Here is a 14,156-nt window from a genome sequence, read left to right as displayed (position 1 = left end):
AAAAAGAGCTTTATTGAGCATAAGTATTACTACTAATTACAATTTCTAGTAGTGTTTGCAAATAACAGTTTGTTCTACTGAATTGAGTATCTATGTATACAACAAAAAAACCAGTAGCTATTTGCAAATTACTATCAGTGGAGGGAAGGTGGTTACTGAATGATAATGCAAAGATTCACTCCTGTATTCTTAAAAAGAAAATAATATGCTAGATGCTAAAAAGGAAATATTTTATCTTCTTTTCTCTTGTTGTTAGGTTTTCTTTCTGTCAATACCCATTTATTATTTCTATAGCAGCAAAAAAAGTTATTATTCAAAGGGACTCAGAACAACAGATGATAAGTATTGCACGGGTAAGTCATTTAGTGGTAAATGTGTCTCATCCATTGGTATTTTATAAGGTTTTTGTTAGATTTTTATAAGTTTTGTTACATTTTATAAGTTTTTTTGTACAGCCTTTCATAACAATTTCTAATATTTCGGACTACCCTGAAAAAGAACTTGAGCCATTTTACTATTACTAGTCTACAAATGTCCATGCTGGATTCTCTCAATATTTTTTATTTTAATGTGCTTAGTTTCAGGATGCTTATAAATACCAGTGTTGTGGAGAAAGAGTTACAGTAATTTTTATTTTGTTTTCTTTTTTGAGAAACCAGCATAATGTGCTAGCATGTTAAAGTAACAAGATAATTAAGGAAGAAAAATTCCATGAGAATTTTGGACTGTTTCCTATTTTATTCTGTGAAGATATGTTGTCATGGAAGACCAAGATGCAACTGTATGTTCACAAGTCACAGAAGAGGTACTGCTTCTGGGCGGCCTCTTTTGTTTTGAAAGAGGCATTGCCTGCCTCCTTCAGTGGTCATTTCCTTCAGGTGCTAGGTGATACTGGTTTCCTCGGTGCTTAATGTGGCAGCACCACCACCTATCCATTCCTGTCTTGCTGGATGTGTTTTGTGAATAGCTAAGTAAAGCACAAGCCAGTCTCCGGAATCTTATGGGTATGTTTTTAACTATTTGGGGAGTTTAAAAGGTTGCTGCACAATTGCTGCCTTCTTGTTAAACTTCCTGATAAGTTAGTTCAAATATGGTGTAAATGCTATCTGCAGTAGAAAAGAAATTGCTCTCCATCTCTTAGAAGATATTGAAGCAGCTATCATATTAGGGTAATGTCTTTAATACTAAAGACTTTTTACATTTAACAAGTGTGGCACTTTGTTTTTTAAATGAAAATACTGCACATATGATGATTCTTTTTCATTCAAATAGCAAAGCCTTGTGGATAAAGTCTCTCGCAGACAGAAACCTGACATGAATATGTTGTTCCTAAATGTGAAAGTGAGGAGGACGCACCTTGTTAGTGATTCACTTGATGAGGTAACAAAAAATGTAATTAAATGGTGTGTTGCTGCGGAATAGCTATTGCCCTTAGATTTCAATTTGATAAGTCATATTTAAAACTTTCTGTGCTAAGAGATCGGGAATATAACTGTATAATACTAAATAAAAAGAACTGAATTACTGACACAATAGCAGTGCTGCAGAATAGATTGGGTTAGACATTCTGAACTTTATTTTCCGTCCTCATACTGCTCCATAGCTAAGCCCATAATAAACATACATGTATGCATGCCACACGGTATGTATTTGTGTTTGCAATTTTTGTTGTACGAATACAGTGCATAATTATGAGGTTATGTAGGACTTGGTTCCATGATAGGAGCATGAATAGTAAGTGACTAATCACTAATGAGTTTGTTCTGTTCTAATTCTTGGAATATTTTTATTCTTTTCCTTCACTAACTTGTCTATCCTATAAGAATTATTTAAGCTTTCTTTTTCTAAGTTCTTATCTTGATTTTTAACTATTTCCTCACATTCTTGAATGTAATTTTTCCTTTTTTATAAATGAAACAGATGTGTCCATTAAAGTAGGCAATTCTTCATTATCCACTGAACCTTGCTAATTAATATTATTTAATGAAATCTAGTTCTCTACTCTTTCTCAACACTAAAAACAGCCTGATGGTGTTGCAAAATAAGTCCAAGTGGTGAAAACAAGACCAAACAAATTCTGATTACTCATGTTCAGAAAACATAAGCTTAAACCTTTTTTCCCTAGATTAAAGCCTGTCTATTTTGGCCTTCTCCCGTAACATAGAAGAAATATGAGTGATAATACTGCTTTCTCTCAGGCATTATAGGGCTTTTTTTTATCACACTGAAATAACGAAGAGCAACTTCAAGAGTTCTGATAGCCAAAATACTCCCCTATTTATTTCTGATGTTTTTTTCTGCCCATCTCAGGGATGAGTAAGAACGTATTATATTATCCATATTCTCAAAAGTGTGAGGAATGGAAGGTGAGGGAAAGATGTCTTATTTGTATTTCAAATTAAAAAAAATAATTTGCAAAGGAAAATCACTTCAGCTAATAAATAGTTTGTGTCAAATAATACAAATACCTACAGTTATAAAATTTGTGCAACAGGAATTTACTTGAGCAGCTAACAACATAGAAATTATTTTAGCACATACATAGTCCTGACTGGTGTAAACACTTTCTCTGGAGCTGGCCAGTAATTAATGATTTAAAGAAAAATTGTATGGGGCCTTGATCTGAAAGATCACTGCTAATTGTGAAAGGCTATAATCTAATTCTTTGCAGGTCTTTTGCATACCTGGATGAAATGCTGTCTCTTAGGGCGTAGGAATGAAAAGAGCCTGTTACCATTGTCTAAAAAACAGTTTTACAAAACTAGCTGAAACCTGCCAGCAAGTATCTTATGCTGAACAGAACGGTGTCCAAATATTGAAATTTTTAGCTACCTCCTTATTTCTAAATATCTCCAAAGGATGTCTAATTTTTTTATCTATCATTTCTTCCTGGCAGAATGTCTTCCATGCAGGTAAAAAATTATATAGGTCCAAAATATTCCAGACAGACTCAATTCATTGTATCTAATAGCTTATTAAAAGTCTGTTTGCATATCACCTAATTTATTTTCAAGACTAGAGAGTGGCTCCATGTGCAAGGTAGTTGATCATGTCAGGTAGTTATGATTGTCTTGCTTCTGCAATTCAATCATTGTTTTAATATAGTTTTGACCTGTTAGTAGGAGATGATGCAAACTACTAGTTTAAACAAAGCAAGAGTGGTAGAGACGGAGATACATGTTCTCTATGGCTAGAGGTAGTGATAATATGTTAAATCCCCATTTTCTTCTTCCTTACCTATTTTGCAATAGCTAGCAAGGAAGAGGGCAGATCTGAAAAAGAAGTTGAAAGTCACGTTTGTAGGGGAAGCTGGTCTTGATATGGGTGGCCTGACAAAAGAATGGTTTCTTCTTCTGATTCGCCAGATTTTTCACCCAGATTATGGTGAGTCCTCATAAATGTTCGTAAGTACAACATGAAAATTTGTTCATTTTAAATTATCAAAACAGTGATGGATAAGATTTCTTCAATAATCCAGTATTAGGCAGACCAGGTACTCACTGATGTAAAAACAAAAGCAGGCAAGTTAGAATTGTATATAGATGAGAAGAAGTTTTGGCACAGAGGAAGGTAGAAGAGAGTGGGAAGTACTCCAAGAGCTTTGAAGATCTTGGCTTTTGAAAAGAAGGTTCAAGCATTGCTGAAAAACTGAGATTTTTGCTTCAGTGGTATGGCAAAATTAGAGGGTGAACAAATCTCTGATCAATGGAAAGGTTTAGAATTAAAATTAGGATTCAGCTTTTTAAGACTTTAGTCATGCTAAATCTTGTTTCAGAAACTGGAGGCTCAATGTTTATGGTTTGTTAGTATCCCTGGGCTAGTGACCATATTGGATACGAAGCAGGGGGATTCAAGACTAGCAGTAGATCTTCCTTCAAGTTCTTCCTCTGATATATCTGTGTTGTTACAGTGTTTCCATCTCTATCCAGAGACAGGATCTTGATTTACCTCTGGGCAGATGGGAGAAGGCCATCAACTATTTTATGGAGTAGGACAAGGATAATTTAAATCTGTTATAACTCAAATGGAATTGGGCATTTGAACAGGTTTTTTCCATGTCTCTTCTGAGTAGAAAACTTATAGGAGTTTTCTGTACGTGTTAGTGAATTACTAGACCTACTAACAAGCCAAGAAGAATAAGCAAAAGCTGTGCAAGCCATTGAAACACTGATACTTGTCTGCCCTTGGAAATTTTTCTAGAATTCACACAAGTATATGTGTGAACTTGTATATTTGGATTTAAGAATAAGTTTCTTCCATCTAGCTTAATATGTTGTTTGGTTGCAATTGGAATATGATATTCCTGTTCCAAAATAGGAAGAGACACGTAACAGCCTCTGAAGTAGATGGTTTAGCAAATATTCAAGGGGAGATAAGGCCAAATGTATTTTTTTTGTCACCTGCCATCCTTGCCTCTTTCTTCTCATGCTGCATTTTCTGTTTTTACACTACCCTCAGCTGTCTTCACATTGCTCGTTTAGGGAGTTTTCCTGGGTTTCATAAGTAGCTACAGTTGGATACTGTTACTGTTCTCAGTTCTGGCAAACTGCTGACTCTGGCCTCCCGAGTATCAATGGTTTCGCTTGCACTGACAGTTGCACTGATAGTGTCTGCAAGTTCTAGTGCTATTTCTGTGATTAGTATAGGTAGAGGTTAGTTCTTACTTGAATCTTTGTCATCATATATTCTGTTTGGGGTATCTGTGTGGGTAGTATTCTTAAAGTGGTCCGAGATGCTCTCAGGAGAGAAAGGTCCTTCAGTCAGGTGCGGACACAGTATAGGCAGATGTGAGACTGAATAAAATAGCCTGCCCCTGCTGTTACCAGGACCTATGAGCCCATAATGATATCTGCAGGCCCAAGGGGGGAAAAAAAAGGAAGATGATTTTTTTTTTTTTGAGTAAATAGATTGGAAGCCATTCAATCTACGTGTTTTATATTGCTGTAGATGGATCTGCATTGGTTTTTTCCTCCACTCTAATATTTCTTAAATGAGTCAGCTTTCCTCAGCTGTGCATGGATACATTGCTGATGTTATAATGGGTTAAAGTGTTCCCAGGCTGGCTCTTAAATTAGAAACATTGATTTCTAGGGACTTCAGCATAACACCTGATAGTCATTGGTAGAATGCAAGAGCTTGTCTGTCTTTGCCTGGAAGAGCTCATGTCCCTTAAATGCACGGTCCTCTGTTGTTTGTAGGACTCCTAAAGGTCCAGACTTTTAAGTCATAAATACGTCCTCAAATCTGCTGAGATCATTATTTGCCTATAGCCCTTTTCCTAGTAAAAAGGCGTCTGTGTGGAGAGATGACATTTTGTGATAACAACCTTAATAGGAAACAATTTATCCTGAAGAAAGTGTTCTGTAAGTTTGACAGTTCTGTTAGTAAAAATGTGTTGTCAGCAGAGCTTGGTAACTGATGGGTTTGGAAACATTTGAGAGTAATTTTTTTTCTACCAGCTCTGGCAGGCTTCCTTGCTTTAAAGTGTAAATTCTTTCATTGATATGACCATCAGCCAAGTGTGGGAGGAGTTCAGAAATGTTCTTCTCCCTCGGAAAGAGACTGTATACTCTGCTGTCTTTAATGTTTAAGTTGCAAATAATGTATGTCAGAAGCTTGGAAGGAAAAACAGAGGAAAACATCCCTGTTATTACCCTTTCCAGGTTAGCTGATCCTGCAGATTTAACCCCTGAAATTAAAGAACTCCCAATTAACTCAGTTGTCTGCCCTCCTATGTGTGTTACAATGCTTTCTTTATCTCAGTGTGGACAATTAATAAATGGGATTTGAGACCTATTTTGTTCCAGCATCACTGCCAGTATGTGAGCCTTGCTCTGCCTTACATGCAACTGTTCTGTTGCTTCTGGTAAAGGCACTGTCTAAACCTTTTGTGATGAGCACCTTTTTGAGCTAAAGTTCAAACGATAAAGTTAAGATTGTTCAGGAGAGTAGGGGGGGAATAATGTGAAGGCAGAGTTTTACCTATAAATTTTCATAAAAACTAGATGTCCCTAAGACATCAGTTGGATTTTTATTCTTTTTTTAATCCAAAGGAGTTTGATTTTGTGTTTTTTATTTAAATATTATTTTTCCCCAACTTTATCTTCCAACAAATGCAGTGAGCTACTGCATACAAGATATCCTTAGAACTATTCAGTGCTTTGGTTTGTACACTGACTGTGGAAGCAATAATAAACTGTCGGCCCATTCAATCCCAACAAATTTAAAACCAGTCATCACATTTTATCCAATTTACTTCTGCATTGCTGAAGTTAATTTCACTGTTAGTGCAGACTTAACTAGAGTGTAAGTGTCTTGCTTCCCTGAGCAATACTTCCTAGGCATCTTAAAGCTGTTATGTGGTTTAATTACGTAGGTTTTTACTTTCTGCAGAATGATCCATATCTGACGCAAATAGCAGTCAAACTAGTCTACAGTCATGATTTCAGTAGGATCTAGCTTGTCATTTAGACCAGTGAGTGGTTTTTTTAGGGTATTTGCGGTTTGAGGTTTTTTAACTTCTCTGATATAATTTTTTGACAGAAAATATGAAACATACCCCTTTGCTGCTAGCGTGTGTATAAGATAAACTTTTTACAGCTTTCTATGCTAAGAAGGTAAAGCTTATGGTATTTGTATCACGGGATTCATGCCAGCATTTTTAAAGATTGTCATCTGCTATTGACCCAGGAAGGGAGGAAGGAATGGGTTTACATTGCAGCAAGAAAATTTTGGTTAGACAATTAATGTTTCTGGCTGTACGGATGATGAACTACAGTGAAGAAACAGATTGCACAGTGACAATGCAGAATATCCATGACTGGAAGCACTGAAGAACACGTAGCGCCAGCACCCAACAGGGCTGGTGGGCTCGGGCCTGCTTCGGGCTTGGTACTGCCCTTGGTGGTCCTTGCCCAAGCACCTGCAGGTTCCTGCTGTGGGTGGGAATATGGGGCTGAGAACAAGCGTGGAGATACGGGCACACCTAGGAGCACTTTTAAGGGTGCATATGTGAGAAAGATGAGGCTTTGTACGGCTTTTTATTGAAGCTCGAGCTTTGTAAAGGCCACCGTTCCTGTTCTGCAGGCATGTTCACCTACCACAAGGACTCGCACTGCCATTGGTTCAGCAGCTTTAAGTGCGATAACTATTCTGAATTCCGACTGGTTGGAGCTGTATCCTTTTACGTGTGCTAGACGGTGCTAAACGAACAGCCATTCAATGAGCTGGTACGGGGATGAAATAAGGCACTGATTAAAGCTCATTCAGATGCTGTACATACAAGTGTGTTCCATTTTAAATGTATAAAAAGAATGTTATTCAAGCAAGTGAACTAAAATAGGAAGAAAATGGTGGTATGTGGGTACATGGTACATTTTACAGTCAGAAAATACTAGAATTAAGACTAAACATGCAACTTTTTTGTGTATAAGTTGTAATTTTCTATGTACTTACACCTCTTGAGTTTCATTCAGTAAACGTAAATGAGTCTGTATGCATTAACATTTTGTTTAAGTCCCTGTTGATCAGTATGTGGCTCTTTTTTAACTGAATGGAAGCCACCTGCTATTTTGAGCATAAGTTTATTTTCTAGGTTTTCTGTTATGCTCATTTATGAAGTCCTCAGACAAATGATTAATGGTAATATATGCTTATAACTCCACTAAGATGAGATGATGATGTCCTCATTTTACTGATTGCCTTTGGACCAGATGATCATTGTAGGTGTCTTCCAACTGAACTGTTCTATCCTAGTGAGAAGCTGAATCATGAACTGGATTCTTCTGATTTTTGGTATAATTTGAAATTTGTTTCACAAGATACACTTAAATGTGCTAGCTAATGAGCTGTAGTGCCAGTGCAGCTTTGTCTTTATGCTTTTAGATTTATTTAAAAGAAAAATTGCTATATTGAGCTCTCTCTAGAATTTTTGGATTAAAAATATATCTCTACAGTTCTCGTTAAAAACTTTTTTCATAACAATACTTTGGAACAATTTATTCTAGAAATGCTGGTATAGAATATTATGATGAAGATTATCAAGTGTTCTGTCAATGTGCACCGCTTGACCATTTTAACTACGACTTAATACAAAACTGCATTTAAAACTGTCAATCCAAAAAACTTAAATAATTTCCATTCCTTCTGTTTGTTTAGCATGTATTAGAGAAATCATAAAATATTTTTTCCAAGTTACTCAAAATATTAACTGTAACAAGGATGTGTGGGGTTTGCCCTTAACATTTGACATATATAGCTTATGGGACTTGCTGTGTATAATAGCATCACACTGGATATTCGTTTCCCACCTTGCTGTTACAAGAAATTATTGAGTCCTCCCATTGTTCCCTGTGATCATAACACACTTGTAGGCATCTGTGATGTCACATTAGATGACCTGTTTCAGATTATGCCCGTAAGTATTACATTTTTTAAGAGGCTAAATTACTGATTTAAAACATGTTTTATTTATATTTAATGCTTGAATTATAAACTGTTTGAAAACAGCCTTTTTTCAGCACAGGCTGATAAAGTCTCCTTTTCTTCTATTGAAAACAGAAATTCTCCATGTTTTCTAGCATAGCAGAATTTTTGTTGACCTACTTGAAGTTAGAATACCAAAATCTGATATTAGCATTCTAGACACATTTTCTGTAGTAAAAAGAAAAATGTAACAGTTTATACTGAAATAAAAATAAGTAAATATATATACACACACATAATTAATTAAGCAGTGAGTTTTCCTTTGTGTATGCTTTTTGAATATACAGCTTTTTCCAAGATACTTTCTGTATCAAGTAATGATTCTGGCACATCCTTGCAAAGTACATCACTTACTTTTGTGGATTTACTAAAGAGTTTTTACTCATATTGTAGGAACTGGCCCATGGACTAAGTGAACTTCTGTCCTATGAAGGCAATGTCGAAGAGGATTTTTACTCAACCTTTCAGGTCATTAAATACACAATTATAAGTGATTCTCAAACTCGTTCAGTAATTTTTACCAGTGTTTCTGCAATGGAGTGGCCTACTACTGTGTGATTGCTGATTGTTTGGAATATAACTGCATGGGCATTAAAGCTTGCTTCAAGAACCAGTCTAGCCCTGGGGCCTCAGGGCATACAGAGGCTGGCTCTGCTCCGTTATGGGGCTTTAAGCTGTTGTCCCCTGGCAGTGTAGGTGGATCTGAGTACTGATTGCCAGGGTCGCATGGCCAGCTGCTGGTGCTTTTCTAGCTCTTTGCTTGCTCTGGCACCATCACCTTGCAATCAGTGACCTGGTTGGTGAAATTCATCTGGCTGCAAAACAATCCCTTCTCTGTCTAACCCAGATGCTAGTCAAAGCTTACTCTGGTTATTTTATACACTTTGTCCAGGAAATCTCACTTGAATCTAGCTTGTTCAAGTTACGATAGTTTTGCCTGACCTATATGTCTAACTGCTACTTCAATCAAGAAAGCCTTTTTCATTTATTCATTGTTTTAGAACTCATACTAGTTAGTAAAATTTCATGCTGGTTTATGGATGTGTATTGGACTGGTATTGGCCTTTTTTTTTCCCCTCAGCTTTGAATTACATTATTGTCAGACCATATGAGAATTTTTGTAAAGCAGATACTTTTCCTGCTTTAGGTGTTCCTAGGAGTTCCTAGGTGAGCTGCAGTGGAACAAATACCTTCTTAATTGTATTTGATGCTCCTAAATTGTTCTTTTGTATGAAAAACTCTGTGGCTCCAGAGCCTGCAGGTCAGTTTGATATGCCACTGTGTAACAGGGTCAAATTTTCTACTTTGAATACCAATTTCTTGAGCAATTTGTTGAAAATTGTAGTATTTGACTTTTAAAAACCCCACAACCCTCAGAATTACAGCATGTGCTAGAGAGACAGGGGAAATACATGAAATAATAAATACAAGCTTTGTCATTTGTGAGTATATGAATGTATTTTCCAGTACTGACCTTGACTCCTCTTTTTCTCCAGGTTTTTCAGGAAGAATTTGGTGTTATAAAATCTTACAATTTAAAGCCAAATGGAGATAAAATTCCAGTCACAAATCAGAATAGGAAAGGTACTTCAATACATATTAACTACAGATATTTGGCAGATTTAAGTTTGTCCTTTTTTTCCTCCTTATAAGCCTAGGTTTTCTTTAACAAAGTGTGAAAATGAAATTACTGTAGTCCTTTCTGGTATGCCTACCAACTTAATAGTATCTAAACTGAAATGCATTCATTTTTCTTAATTCAGTACAATCTGAGAGAACACAACAAATTATTATTTAAAATTATTATGATGTAACAAAATAAAATGTTTTTCTTTTTTAGAATATGTGCAGCTCTATATTGATTTTCTTCTCAACAAATCAATCTACAAACAATTTGCAGCTTTCTATTACGGATTTCATAGTGTCTGTGCTTCATATGCATTACTGGTAAGAATAAAATGAAACATAACTCTTCACTTCTGTTTCAAATATGTGACAATGACTTATCTAAATTAAACAAATTACACTGGATGATTTTAGGATTCATGAATAATCTTGATTAATCAATGTAGTTGATTAATCCAACATAAGCAGAAGAAATAAAGCAAGTAATCAACTGTTCTCTGTAGTGTTCCATTGAAAAGAGATAAATAAAGCTCCACAAGTTAGGTTTATCAGTATGCATTCAGAGACACTTCATGGGCTCTCGTGAATGTTTACAAGGATTCTCTGTATTCCCTACAGTTATGAGCAGCAGAGCAACTATGTCTGTGTGCTCTTGAGTGACTCCTCTGAAAACACCTATTACTTTTTGCAGGAAGAACACTCAGTGAGGTTGAGATTAAACATTCTTCTGTATTCAGTCCTGTTTGGCTGTTGGAATGCCTTTTGTAATTTACATCATCCCTTGTGCAGTAAGAAGAGAAAGAAGAGGCAATTACAATTTGCATGAGATTTTCTTCATTGCTGTGAAATTAGCCAAGTATGACACACTTGCAGCAAAGTCAGATGTGACTAACTGCAGGGAAGGTTCTGGAGGGAGAATGAAAATCCATTGAAATGCCATGACATACTTTCATGCAATTTAACAATGTTGTAGTAAATGAATAAGTAGGTTCTGCAGGTGTAAGTTTAGCAGTTGTTAGACATGGCTTATTGTTATGTGTATTTGCTTTGCACAGCAGTGTGTACAATTAAGAGTCAAGTTCTGTCAGCCACTGCTACTCATCAACCTACACTGGGACTTTTCAGTGTAAATGAAATGGAAGTTGTAACCAAAATTCAGATCAAGACCCTCCCTCTGAATTCCAGACGTACAAACTCAATTTTCTTCATGACCCCTTTGTAATCTGATCAGATGACAAGCAAGCCAGTGTAATAAATGTAAGAATGAAAAAGAAGTGAGGAACAAAAGAAATATGCTAAAATATGTTATCCAGTAATTTGCTTTTTACTATATACAGTAGTAAGAGATTCTTCAAAGTACTGAGGAATTCATTTTTCTGTAAAACAGTATGTATCTAAGTTATAGATTTATATTGAATGATATTCTGTTAATTTTTCTATAATGCTAAATGAAAAATTTAATCAGAATCTAGTAACATAATTTCTCATCTTTAAAAAAAATTAAATATTTTATCATTAATTTCTGGCAGCTCCTTCGTCCAGAAGAGGTTGAAATTCTTGTCTGTGGCAGTCCTGAACTGGATATGTCCGCTTTACAGCGAAGTACTCAATATGAGGGCTACCAAAAAACTGATCTTACTATACGGTAGGCTTAATTTTTTTTCATTCTAATTACTGAGTTTAAAAACATCATACAATGGTAGACTGTTGGGAATAATCTCTTCAAGGATAACCTGAGAATGATTGAAGTTTTAAAAACATATTTCCAATTAAGACAAAGACACTATTAAATTATCCGTAAGTAGGAAGAGTTAGATCCTTAATGGCATAATGTGTTGCTGAATACCTTTAAAAGGTTATGATTAGATTGAAATGGAGACAGTTTAATAAGAGTAGCTTCAAATCCTGCCTAGTGAAATCTGAGTCTTTGTTTTTATTATCCAATCTTCTAAAAAGGCTTTTTCTCTTCCAATTCTATTTGATACTAAGGACTTTTATATTAGTGAGTAGAAGGCATTTATGTTTTTATAGAAAAGTGGGTTTGGGCATCATTTGACAAGACATCATTCCAAAATTCATAAAACATTGTACTTGTCAAGTCCTTAGGAATTTATTTAACCTTGCATATTAGGATACTACTGATGTCCCATATATTACATTAATTAAATTCTCAGTAAGTGACATTCATAATGTAGTACTTGCGGTTATATTATTATCCTCATACTGTTTTGTCATGATATTGCATCTTACGCCATTTTCTTCTCCCTCTGCCTTGAACATAGATACTTTTGGGATGTAGTACTTGGATTTTCTCTTGACCTTCAAAAGAAGCTGCTACATTTTGCTACAGGAAGTGATAGAGTACCTGTGGGAGGAATGGCTGATTTGAATTTCAAGATTTCAAAGAGTGAAACATCGACTAATTGGTAAGTAGTTTTCTGGATTTTTAAATTTTTTTGTTAAATTATTTCCTGAGAGCCCTTATCGCTCTTGAATGTCTTTTTAAAGAAGAGCAAACTAATGTATAAGGAAGAAACTGCATGGACTCCTTTAGTTTGTCTTCAAAATGTTGTAATACCCATTTATTGATTGCCTAAATTTTGCAGGTGACTAATTCAATGCTTACATTGAGGCCAGGAATTCTTTATTTATAGAGATTCCTTACATGTTTTCAATTCAAAAAATTATTTGTTTAATTGTTTCTAATGTGACAGCTGAGCTATAATGAAAATATACTGTGAATCACCATGAATTTTTCTGAATTCGTTGAGTCTGTTTGTCATTATGTATAGCAGCCCCTCCAGTTGCAGAAAACGCTTGCATTCTTTCTTGATGGTCTAAATAAGAATTTTAACATGTATGGCTGAGAAGATGTAGCATTCCTTTAGGGTCTCTAGTGAGTAAGTGTATGGCTGATACAGAGGTTGCTCAGAAGAAATAGGAACAAAGCAGCCTTGTAATTTCTTGTGAAGGTTAAATTGTTCATGCCAATTTCTTACGTTTCTGGTAGTGTTTTATTTTGTATTGAATTGACTTGAGAAATTCCACACACTTTCCAGCTAGTATTTTCCTTCTCAAGATTGGAGAAAGTCAGTTTAAATTATTTGGAAAGCTGTATAGAAAAGCTTACTGCTCTGAAGCTCACTGCTAAGCAGTAATTGCTGGCTTTACCTAGATTTCTTAAACATTTAGGATAATCAAAATACTTAAGTGGAACTATATTTTTAAAGTCAAACTTTTGTTGGGTTTTCTGTGGAGAGCTGAATTAAAATGCATAAACAAAATAAATTTTGATTTTGTTTTTAAATTTGGTTTAGCTTGTTACTGTGGTATTTCTAATGCTTTATTCAATAAGCTAATGACTGGTTCTGGTAACATGTTAAAGGAACATGAGGATCTCATGAAAAATGAAGAAAAATCAGTCAACGTTGAACCTCTGTTTAAGTTCATTCTCCTGTATTGTTCTTTTTCTTAAAAATGGGAAAATGTGTTTTGAAATAGTGTGCATTTTAAAATTATGTAGGTCTGTGTTTTGCAAGATAATTGTTGCAGACTGCCTGTGCAGGGATGAATGTAGACATGTTGGCATTGCATTGCTCACACAATAGGATCAAAGAAGATAATAGCAATAAGAATTGCCAAATTAATATCCAGTTTCCCAACTTTCCAGATTCTGAAGCACATGACTCCAGTGTCATTAACAGATCTTTGCTTGCTTGCTTGAAGGGCAGGAAGGGAGAAGTAGCTTGGGTTTCCAGATCTGGGGGAATTCCACCCCCTTTCAAGAACGTTTGCTAATGACCAAAGGCCAAGCTGCTGCCATTCAAAAGACTAAGGGCTTCAATGAAAACAGAACCAGAGAGCTTTTGAGTCACATACTAAAATTTAACTTTTAAGTGTCCAAATTTTAGAAATTTTTCAGTGTGTTGGACAAATTCCAAATGTCAGGTTGAGCTTCAGCTCATTGTCTTTCTCCTCTCTCTCCCCCAGCTGTAGGACAAGTCTGTATCCTCAGGGCTGTCCTGTGTGTCACTTGAGAATATAAA

General features: G+C 35.5%; 1 protein-coding gene across 3 annotated transcripts in view; it reads left to right on the top strand.

Annotated features, from left to right (window-relative positions):
- Positions 1-14,156, top strand: part of HECTD2 (HECT domain E3 ubiquitin protein ligase 2) — a 41,384-nt gene that overhangs the window by 23,891 nt on the left and 3,337 nt on the right. For all 3 annotated transcript variants that reach the window (XM_075504850.1, XM_075504849.1, XM_075504851.1), the window contains 10 exons: positions 257-353; positions 1,273-1,380; positions 3,252-3,384; positions 7,087-7,175; positions 8,258-8,416; positions 8,878-8,952; positions 9,981-10,068; positions 10,325-10,431; positions 11,640-11,755; positions 12,393-12,536. In XM_075504850.1, the coding sequence (XP_075360965.1) occupies positions 257-353; positions 1,273-1,380; positions 3,252-3,384; positions 7,087-7,175; positions 8,258-8,416; positions 8,878-8,952; positions 9,981-10,068; positions 10,325-10,431; positions 11,640-11,755; positions 12,393-12,536 (1,116 nt within the window). The remainder of the gene's footprint in view (positions 1-256; positions 354-1,272; positions 1,381-3,251; positions 3,385-7,086; positions 7,176-8,257; positions 8,417-8,877; positions 8,953-9,980; positions 10,069-10,324; positions 10,432-11,639; positions 11,756-12,392; positions 12,537-14,156) is intronic.

The sequence above is a fragment of the Mycteria americana genome, chromosome 6 (genome assembly GCF_035582795.1).
Source record: "Mycteria americana isolate JAX WOST 10 ecotype Jacksonville Zoo and Gardens chromosome 6, USCA_MyAme_1.0, whole genome shotgun sequence".
NCBI classification, from domain to species: Eukaryota; Metazoa; Chordata; class Aves; order Ciconiiformes; family Ciconiidae; genus Mycteria; species Mycteria americana.
Note: the sequence above shows the minus strand (reverse complement) of the source record. Positions and strands in the feature narration are given on the sequence as shown.